This window comes from Aquarana catesbeiana, linkage group LG01, assembly GCF_042186555.1.
Source record: "Aquarana catesbeiana isolate 2022-GZ linkage group LG01, ASM4218655v1, whole genome shotgun sequence".
NCBI lineage: Eukaryota > Metazoa > Chordata > Amphibia > Anura > Ranidae > Aquarana > Aquarana catesbeiana.
The window spans coordinates 339,254,980-339,266,322 of record NC_133324.1 but is presented as its reverse complement, the minus strand read 5'-3'; the positions used below and the strand labels follow the sequence as shown (position 1 = coordinate 339,266,322).

The 11,343-nt window shown below is 43.1% G+C and overlaps 1 protein-coding gene across 1 annotated transcript in view; it reads right to left on the bottom strand.

Moving 5' to 3' along the window:
• Positions 1 to 3,410: 3,410 nt before the first annotated feature.
• The window catches only part of LPCAT4 (lysophosphatidylcholine acyltransferase 4), a 65,410-nt gene continuing 57,477 nt past the window's right edge, over positions 3,411 to 11,343 (bottom strand). Inside the window, exons 12-14 of the mRNA XM_073632003.1 lie at positions 8,368 to 8,466; positions 8,103 to 8,253; positions 3,411 to 4,089 (exon numbers count right to left, since the gene is read on the bottom strand). Of these exons, the coding sequence (XP_073488104.1) occupies positions 3,932 to 4,089; positions 8,103 to 8,253; positions 8,368 to 8,466 (408 nt within the window). The 3' untranslated portion in view covers positions 3,411 to 3,931. The remainder of the gene's footprint in view (positions 4,090 to 8,102; positions 8,254 to 8,367; positions 8,467 to 11,343) is intronic.

Here is an 11,343-nt window from a genome sequence, read left to right as displayed (position 1 = left end):
GGGGGTTTCTTGTAGAGAAGTTTACAGGGGGTGGTTAATGGCAGGGATTTGCTTCTGGGAGGGAGTTTGATTGGATGAAGGGAGCTTTTCTATGTAATTAAAAATCTTTGCTGGCAGAGAGGGTGTTGACTGTGGGAGATATTTTTGCTTTGGGGGGGGTCGGTTTAGAGACAGGGGGGTTTCATTTTGGGGGGGATATTTGAGGGAGGGAGATATTTTACAGTGGGAATCTTTGCTTGGGGAAGGAGGGTTCTTAGGAGGGAGAGGGGGATTTTTTTTCCCTTTAAAATAAATTTATTTTTAAATTATACGTACCTAGGTGGATGGAGCTTCAATCCAATGTTGCATCTGTCCCCAGCTGCTTCTAAGACAAACAGAGCGATCAAAGACCGCTGACCACTCAGTTCTCAGTCTTCAGTGAGCAAAGAGTGGTGACTGACAGTCTCTGGCTCTGCCCCCCCTCCCTCAAGCTCACTGGAATGCCAGGCTGTGGAGGGGGCAGGAGCGGCTGGCTCAGGGTCTCTGCAGCCAACTGAGAGGCTGAGCAAGCTGCTGGTCCAGGCATCTGGGTGAATCCTGACTTTTGAGCACAGTGTGTGGAAAAATATTTTCACAGAAATTGAGCGTGTCGGTTTTATAACAAAAAAAGTCAACTTCACACTCTCAATCACGAAAAGGATTTTTTATAAAAGTAAATGCTGTAAACTACTTTAGTAGTGAGAAATTAACATCCTGCACTCTCACGCCTCAGAACAGCCCAAATTCCTGCAACTAACCTACACATCTGCCCCACCACTGTACTACCCTGCACATCTGCCCCACCACTGTACCCCCCTGCTCATCTGCTACACCACTGTAACCCCCTGTACATCTGCCCCACCACTCTACCACCCTCTCATCTGTCCTACCAATGTACCCCCTTTCTCATCTGCCCCACCACTGTACTACCCTGCACATCTGCCCCACCACTGTAACCCCCTGCTCATCTGCCCCACCACTGTAACTAGGGGTGCAACAGATCGTCATCGATCCGTGGAGGTTGATCCGTACGGGACACCCGCGATCCGCGGAGCGCTCTGTGGCCTCGGCCATAGGAAATGCCGCGGCTTTGGCCTAGCTCCGGAGCGGCGGCCATCTTGGTACACCTGGCGGCCGTTTAGCACATGCGACGGAGCGATCGCTTGTAACAAACCGGCGTCATGTCATGACGCCGGTTCCTCTCTCCCCTCTATGTACTGATCTGTACAGTGGAGGGGAGAGATCGGATGGCAGCAGTGCCAATACTCAATGCTCTGCAATGCCCAGCCAATACCCTGCTGCAATGCCCTACCAATACCCTGCTGCAATGCCCTGACAATACTCTTCCATACCCTGACAATACTCTGCCAATATACCCAATACCCTGCAATACCCTGCCAATAGGGAGATTGTGGATATTACAGTGGGGGAGATTTTTTTTTTAATGATCCGAAAATGATCCGAACCGTGACTCCTGACCCGAGGAACGATCCAAACAGTGAGTTTTTTGATCCGTTGCACCCCTAACTGTAACCCTCTGTACATCTGCCCCACCACTGTACAACCCTGCTCATCTGCCCCACCAATGTTCCCCCTTTCTCATCTGCCCCACCACTGTACCTCCATGCACATCTGCTCCACCACTGAACCATCTTCTTATCTGTCCTAACACTGAACTTATCTGCCCCACCACTGTACCTCCTGCACATCTGTCCCACCACTGTAACCCTCTACTCATGTGTGTCACCGATGTACCGCCTTTCTCCTCTGCACATCTGTCCCACCTGCTCTTCTGCCCCACCACTGTAACTCCCTGTACATCTACCCCACCACTGTAACTCCCTGTACATCTGCCCCACCACTGTAACTCCCTGTACATCTACCCCACCACTGTAACCTTCTAATCATGTGTGTCACCGATGTACCTCCTTTCTCCTCTGCACCCCTCTGCACATCTGTCCCACCTCTGTACCCCCTGCTCCTCTGCCCCACCACTGTAACCCCCTGCTCATCTGTCACACCAATGTACCTCCTTTCTCCTCTGCCCCAACCCTGGACCCCCCTTGCTCATCTTTCCCACCACTGTAACCCCCTTCTCATCTGGCCCAACACTGAACCCCCCCCCCTGCTCATCTGTCCCACCACTGTAACCCCCTGCTTATCTGCCCCATCACTGTAACCCCCTGCTTTTCTATCCCACTGCTGAAATAGGTAATAGGAAGACGCACTTGAACAATTCATTCAAATTATAGGAAATCAAACAGGCTCTTGCACTAAATCTAATTTAAGATCTAACTGATTGCAGAGTACGGTCACCTTTAAAGATCAAGATCTGGAAATATTAATTTATTGGGTTTAGAAACACTTCTCTGTTCTTTGTAATGTATTGAAAGATTTGGGTAAAAAAAGAAAAAAAAAAAAGATATATTAGAAGTGATAGGAATGAGATAAGCATCAAAAGGGTTAATTAACTACTACTAACTGCCTAACAAGACACATCCAATGAGATGAAATTAACCAATTGTATTGGGCGTGCGCTATTATCAATGAGAAAACCGCAGTTACCCTAGCGCCAGTTGCAGTTTACATATGCAGGTATTTATTATCGCTATTTGCGCTTCAATGTGCGCCAGTTCGCACGTTCAATTAATGACTTTTCCGGCGCACCAATTAATGGATGAGCTGGTGCAGTGCCTTCTTCTTAGTAAATCACCCCCATAGGCTTTCATGGAGTTGAGTTTAGGAGCTTTGGCAAAAAAATGCCAAAAGCTTCTAAACTCAAGTTTAGGAGCTGCTAGTGCTCATGTAGCCTTGGGCAGGCAATAGATTATGCAAGTTTCCTTCTCTCAACCACAGGTTGAAGGAAAAAAATTGCTTGATTCCATCATGCACAGAGTCAGTGTTGATGGGAGAATCCCTCCTACTCTGCTACTGTATTCTGACAACAGCATGTTTCCCAGCTGTCAGATAACAATGATCACTGCTGGCAGTGATTGAACTAACAAAAAAAAGGCAGGTTCGTACTGGAGTCAATCAATAGATCAATTCAGCACAATCAGCCTGCCCATAGATCATGTGGCCAAATACCAAACAGTTCCCATTGCCTTAAATGCGTTTCCCTATGTGCTGCAGTTAAAGGGAAATGCATAATTTGACAGGTCTGATTTTGATCACAATGTGTGGGCTCTAAACCAATAACTTCAGATCAAGTTCACATTGTAGAAGTCAAGATAATCCAATACAGTGGCAGCAAACTAAAACTGATCAAATGAACACTTTCATCACTTTTTTGTAGTTTGTGTACAGCTAGGGCTACATTACATGTATATACAGATTATTTAGAAACAAGATACTTGTTGTATATGCTAGTAAAGTGTACAATAACCACACAAGAGTCATTTTTTTTATGAAAAATAATTATAATATCATTCAGAACCATAACGAGAGCAGTAATACATGGGGAGCAGTCAGAAATAAAACATCCAAATAATGGTAAAAATGTAAAATTCTCTGGGGGAAGGGAGGTTGTTTCCCTGAGACCTGAGATTTCTGGGCGTTAATAATACCCCGAATCTGCACTTGCGCCAACTATACACACAGAAAGTATTGCTCCTTCAACATTGCGGTCATAAAACGTGCATTCTTTCCAGTCCATGCTCTTTAAAACAATACTACAGAACAGAATGGCATTTCCATTAAATCCGGATACACTTTATTTTTTCCTAAATCCTTCAATGAAACCCTCAGTTTAGATACTAAAAAGAATCTCATCATAATGCCTTTTCTCATGTAGATATAACCGATAAGCAGTTTTACTCCAGCCTAAATAAACCCATAAAAATATCTCATCCCATCACAGGAGAGTCCCCCCTCCCCACCTCCCCATCCCCCATTAAAACCCCCCCACAACATGTCAATCAGACTTGAACTGGTTCCCAGGAGTGGTTTTCCCGGAACAGCTCCCATTCTGCTGTACACGTGGCTTCTTGCGTCCAGAAGCTGGGGGGCGCAGATAGAACAGGAAAAGGTGGCGATAGCATGGATGGCGAACAGCAAATCGAAGAAATCCATCTGGAAAACAATTTACATTTAATAAACATGTTTCAGAATGTGAAATATGTACAGTGCAAGAATGGGCCTCTTATGTAGTAATAGGACAAAATCTAAAATGGGCAAACTAAGCATTGTTAAAATCTGTATGCCAGAAAAACAGCTATACACATAACAGAATTATAAATTCTTTGGTAAATAAAACAGTACTTCTATAAATAAAGTAAAATCAATCTTGTAAATCGAGAAAACCCTGTCAGGCAGAGCTTCCAGGATGTGATCTCCACAAAAGCAGTACTGCTGTAAAAGGGATTAAAAAAGGCCAGTATAAAAGATAAAATTCCTGCCTGTGTCCTGCTGGAGAAATCCCCCTTCATATCCTGTCCTGCAACAGGAAACGAGAGGAAATCTCCCCAAAGTGTGGGAAATTCCTGTCTACGCCTGCATTTACAATGAGCAGACAGTAAGCAGAGCATATTTCTAGTGATTTTGAAGCTTTCTTTATAGGTATTTCACAATCTTTGAGCAACAAACAAGAACAGGAAGTGGTGTTCCAACTGGAGGATTTTCCCCCCACTTCATGCTGTATATTGACTATTCTAAAATTGTGGATTTCCCATAATCTCCTCTTTCAGTGACAGTAGTCACCAGCACAGATAAAAAAGAGTGAACTTCCTTGGCACAGACAACAAAAAATAAAAAAGTAAAAAAGGAAGGAGAAAAAAAAAAAAAAAAGGGGGGGGTCTATAATGCTGTCCTACTCTATTCAAAACTAAAAACTAAAAAAGGGCTTTGACTTTAAATTTCTGTGGTCTTAATCTTAAATCAGCTTACAGTGGAATTCTAGGCTATACCTTACCCCCCATCTCCCCCAAAAAACATCTAACCTGACTAACCTCTGTAAGAAAGGAGGGAGGGAACATTTTTAACATTAGTCAGGTTTAGCCTGGAATTCCACTTTAAGTTAAATTTTTAAGGGAAGCTGTAGCAATCAGGTAGGTTTTTTTTTTATTCTAGAAAGAATTCAAAAGAGAAAAAAACAAATGCAATAAATGTGGAGCAACTGATTTCATCATAAAAAAGATTGTAATGAGCAGGGCCCTCTGATTCCTACTGTATTAAAAGTGTATTGTATTTCTGCTGTCTAACCTCAAGTTGTAAAGCATTGCGTAAACGGTCGGCACTATATAAATCCTGTATAATAATAAATTATAATACTAATAATAAAAACGGGCTTGTTCAAAAGCAGGTTACCACACCACAGCGCATTAGGTTCAATTAAGTTTTTTTGCAATTTTAAACAAAGTTAAAAAAAGAAAAAAAAGAAAAGGAGTAAACAGTGTGATGCATTAAAACAACACCATCTACATCTTTCGCCAGCTCGTTATATGGAGCATAATGCAAGTGGACTGGTGGGGTGTGACTGGGCCCTTAAATAGGTTCTTCTATACTAAGACAAAAGCACTATGCTTTTATGTACAAAGTGGTAGCTACATAGGAGATTTCCATGTTTAGCAAGTAAATAGAAAACCCATTAAATTTGTAGCCTGAAACAGCCAAGCAGTGGTCTCCCACCAATCAGCTGTTTGCAGGAAAGCTTTAGCAGCTTTATGAATCCATACATAGCCGACAGGTAGGCATGTTCCAAGGGAGAAACTCATCCAGTCCATCCTAGAAGAGGGGTACTCCACAGCAGCAGTGTTGTACCATGCTATCCATCAACAAAAGTAGTTTTGTATTTAACCACTCAAAAAAGGAAGCTCCGCGTGTTTGCCTCCTGCCCCCCTCACTGCCAGTTTCCCTTATAAGAAATGGCAGCAGCAGCACCCGAGAGTCGATTAAAAAAACGGCTGGGGTGAAGACACTGCTGGATCCCTGGACAGACAAGTGTCCTAATATTAAAAGTCAGCAGCTATAGAATTTGTAGCTGCTGACTTAATTTTTTCTGAAGAAGCCTGAAGCTCCTGTTTAAGGTAATATAATTTATTGGCTAACTAAATAGATTGTACTGCAAGCTTTCAAGGCATGATGGCCTCTTCTTCAGGCAAGATACAAGATATTGCAACAAAACTAGACCTGCATGCTTGTACTAGAGTCTTTCTAGTCAGCTAAAAACTTCTATATTTAAACAAAAAAAAAAAAAAACACACAAAACCCCCTTGGCAGGTGGGACTTTAAAAGTGACCGGAAACAATGATTGTACAATATAAAAATGTTTATTACAATAGTCTAGTCATTAAAAAGACTTTGTCATAAAGGAGTCCTTTATGAGAAAGTCTTTTTAATGACTAGACTATTGTAATAAACATTTTTATATCGTACAATTATTGTTTCCGGTCACTTTTAAAGTCCCACCTGCCAAGGGGGTTTTGTGTGTTTTTTCTATAATCTTGGGATGTGGTGACCTCAAACCTTCGATCCTGCAGATCTAGGAGTTTTTTTCTATATTTTTTAAATAGCAAAAAATATATTTATTAATAAAAATATTTTAAATTAATCAGGCCAACAGGTGGAACACATATCCTGTTGTAAAAAAACAAACAAAAAAATAAAAAACCCATTGTATTGACAGCTTAAAAGTATGGGAATATTTTTCTTTTCAGAATCATACTTGCCTAGGTGGATGTAGCATCGGTCCGATGCTGCATCTGTCCCCTGCCGGCTCTAAGACTGAGAACCGAGTGATCAAACACTGCCGATCGCTCAGTTCTCAGAGCTACCTGAGCACAAAGCTAGTGACTCCTCAGCCACCACTGTCTGCGCAGCCCCCCTGCGCTCACTGGAGCGCTGGGGTCTGGAGGCGGTGGGAGAAGCCGGCTCAGGGTCTCAGTGGCTTGCTCAGAGTCTGAGCCAGGTGCTGGTCCAGTCATGTGAGCGGATTCAGACCATATGGTCGCGATATTTCCTAAGCCTGCACCAGCTCTGTGACATCAGCTGTCAGCTGTCTGCTGAAAATGGGTCACAGGAGTGCAGAACAAACTGCTTTCCTGTGATCCACATGAGAAGTACAGCCAAAGGGGCTTTGGCTATACTTCTCCTTTAATAACTCAAATTTACACACCAAGTGAAATAAACAGAGCTGTTCTGCTGTGCTCTTTCTTTAGAAATTCCAAGAAGAAATACGTATACTGTGTCATACACTCAATGCTTATTTGTGAAATAGAGAAAAAAAGATATATGTCTCATTGCATTGGGACAGGAACACCCTGGAACAGTCCAATTGGCTTTATCCTGCTTTTGTAGCAGCAAGCAGTAGAACAGATCAATGCAGGAGGACAAGCCCAAAACATCAAACCAAAATTATCTGTTTGTCTGAGCCACTAATTAAAACGTATGGCAGTTCCTAACTAACAGGGTTCTCCCTAATGGGTTCCCCAAAACCAACATGCAGCACTTTTTTAGTGATCTGTCAGCAGTCACTCTTTTTACCCAGCAGCAGGCTCTCACAACAGAAAGAGTGGGAGAGAGAGCCTATAAGTCAGCTGAGATATAAAAAGGCCCATATTTTCTTGTCCACAGGCCTCCTTGCTAACAGGAAAAGCATGGACTAGGGACAGAAGGCTTTTTTTTACCCGAAGCTCTACAAAGCCTCCAAGCTCCCTCCAAGTCCCAGGTCAGAACTTTTTATGATCTAAACAACAGTTTGTTTCCTCCATAGGAGAGAAAACGTGGAACACTCCACCATGTATTGGTAATAAACCTCAAGCCAGTTAGTGTCAGCCAGCAGGCAGATAGACAAACAGACAAAATGTATAAACCTTAAAAGAAAAATGTAAATAAAAATTGACCAAAAATCATTTCTATCACTTGCCACTGTTGAGAGACCTATTGGATGAGTTGCCATCAATGAGAGTAGATATCAGATTATTTATTTCTAAATAACCCATCTAAATTAGTACAGCAAACTGAACTCTCTATTGTAAGTATTCCAGGTACAGACAGATGCAGATTACAAACTGAACATAAGCAGCTAACTGGCTATTATAATCAGGAGCTCAACTTTCCTGTGATGCGTACACGGGAGGTCATCTTACCTCGATCAAGTCCTGGAGTTTCACGAGGGCATAGCTCAGCATATACTTTGCCACTTTCTGCAGGAGGCGAACCCACAAGTGAGCGCAGAATGGACGAAAAGCCTTCAGCTGACAGTAGAAAGCAGCCATCAGCATCACAGGTAGAAAACAGCTGCAATAGACAGAAGAAATTGAACATGGCGGAAAATAAATTGCCATAGACTGTAACAGACACCAGATGTTCAGATAAATAGTTGTTTAATCAATTTTGTGTAGCATCACTTACATCAAATGCCAACTTTGCCAACTCCTCTGCAGAACGTGTAGCATCCTGGGCTGCTAGAACCAGCGAAACTTCCCGAAAGTCAATCATTCCACTGGCATCCTAGTGGCAGACAGATCATTCATTACACACATCCACAATTAAAAGTCTGAAAATGGTTTACTAAAAGAGACCCTGTCAGGTTTCAAATCAAAAGGCCTGTTCCTTACAAGAGAAGAGGAAGTGTACACACCTTTCCAATGGCCCATGATTCCTACCTCCCCTCTGTTCCAGGGGCGCAGCAATCTGCACTCTCTTCGGCAAACAACACTTTTGGTAGTATTGGATAACGGTGTCTCCCACTGTGTGCTGGTCCCTTCTTCTGACCTCTCCCTCACTGCATAATTTAGTAGAGATGTCAGAAGAAGGCGCCAGCACACAGCAGGAGATACAGGCATCTGACACCCCTGTAAGTTTAGAATACCAGAGAGACTAATTGAGGCTGCAGCAGGAGGTAGAAGACACGTGCCACCAGAGAGGTTAGTATATGACCTCTTATCTTTCAGCAAACTTCTTTGTTTTACTCTTTACAAAGAAACTGTACTGGCTTTTAGTGAATATTATTTCCATACATTTTTTGAATGCCTATGAACCGATCTTTTAAATGACATAATTATCTGCATATATAATAATGAATACAGGGTGATTTCATTACATTATTTTAAAGTGCAGGAAAGATTCCTCCCTGTACAGGAAGCACAAACTGAACTGTTAAACCCACCCCAACTCCTGGGCTGAAATGGTGAGCCAACCTGGCCCCGGGAGAGAGAGGTGAAACTGTGGACTTAGAGACTGTAGTATCTGGTTCCACAAAGCCAGAATGTTGAATTGTAGCAGTCCGGAGTGTCATGTTCAGAACTGAGCATATTATACACCACTTTGAGGAGGTCACCGTCAAGCCTAGAACTCTCATGCAAAAGCAAAGAGTTGGGCGACTCCTGGACTGCAAAGTCCAAACATGGGATCAGAGTGTCCCAACATTTGTCTCGAAGAAGAAAAATAACTCTGGATTGAGCAGCATCTAGAAGAAGACCTAGTTACGCCCACAATGAGTCAGATCCAGAGATAACTTCCTAAGGATCCAATAACTGACCAAAACAACTAAGTCTGAACACATAATAGTATGATAGCACTGCTCCAGGACTACATCACCTGCACTGCTGCTCCACTGCCTCTATACGTAGATGGGTGCAGGCTCTGCTGCAAATAGGAATAGAAAAAAAAAGGCTAGATGGCCGCATTCCAATGCAATCTCTTTTATTGATGAATAACCATGATCCATACAGCAGACAGAGGTGAACTACAAGGATAAGCTGATGCGTTTCACATGTACATCTGGTGCTTAATTATAGCTAATGAAATGAATGGTGTGCCAACCTGGCCCTGGGAGACAGGTGAAACTGTGGATTTGGAGAATGTAGTATCTGGTTCTACAAAGCCAGAATGTTGAACTGTAGCAGTCTGGAGTGTTATGCTCAGAACTCAGCATATTATAGCACTTTGAGGAGGTCACCATCAAGCCTAGAACTCTCAGGCAAAAGCACAGAGTTGGGAGACTCCCGGACTACAAAGTCCAAACACGGGAGCAGAGAGTCCCAACATTTGTCTTGAAGAAGAAAAATAACTCTGGATTGAGCAGCATCTAGAAGAAGACCTAGATACGCCCACAATAAGTCAGATCCAGAGATGACTTCCTAAGGGTCCAAGAACTGACCAAAACAAGTAAGAGTCTAAAACGTATTTTGGACCTTGTCTGACAGGTTCTAAATTGATGGTCCTCTCAGAAAAAAAAAAAAAATATTCTGTGAACACAGCAGCACAGGGGCTAGCAGTTTTAAGAATACTTAAGGCACAGTGAGTGGACAGACCAAAAAGGGAAGGGAAACCAACTTGTGGGCCCACAGCAAAACTCAAGTAGCAATAATGCGCAGGCAAGATGGGGACCTGTGAGAGGACAGCAATATGCCCACAGAATACAGAAGTCCACCAGATGGAAGAAGTGATTGCAAACAAAGAGTGCTCAGTAAATGGTGTAAGCGTTTGAGAAAACTCCCTAGAACTTTTCCCAAAACTGGAAAAAAGGCAACTCTCCAACTCGAAAAGGAATTATGCCAGAGCAGAGTGAAGGGCTGCTAGTCTATGCGGAAAGAATGGCAGGTCTGATCTAAAATATGACAGGGAAGCACACTATTCTTCCCTGGATATCACATCTTCCAAGCACAAACCCAAAGTACTTGGGTTTGAGTGGTTGCAAGACTAACAGACCGACTCCTACTCCCAAGAGAACAGGTGACATCTCCTCAAAATGAGGAGAACTCTTTTCATGTCAAACAATACACTGACCAGACAGCTTTATATGCTTTACAAAACAGACTGAACCTTACATGTCAAACACTTGTAAGGCAACAAACACCATTTCCTGTACCTTAAGAACAATAAAACAGAATTGGTGTAAATAAAACCAGGTAAACACTATTTTTTTTTTTTCCGTTCAACCCGGCAGGTTGGACGGAAAAAAAGGTCAGCTCTGGTCAGAGCCACTGTACCAATGACCGACGGTGAGGTGTTGTGTTCTGACAGGAGCCCGGGGGACATTCCAGTTTATCAGGAGCCGATCGGCTGCTTGTTTTCCAGCATGCACATCTGACAGAAGCTAGCCAAATTGGCCGGCTTACACGTGGGCTGAATGTCGGGCGTTTTTTTTTCCCTAACCGGCTTGTGTGTACGGGCTTAAGGCTTTCCTTGACTGCTTGACCATGAAACAAAAAGAAGCAGGTGAATCATCAGCAGTACTGGAGTCCAGTTCTCCTGACTTAGGTGCCTCTAAAACAGGAGTGTAAGAAGGGCAAGACAAGTTCTCCCCATTTACCTAAATCTTTGGGAAGGTAAAGTGCCAAAAACATACTGCACCCCCAGACCACCACCCCAGTGCAATCACAA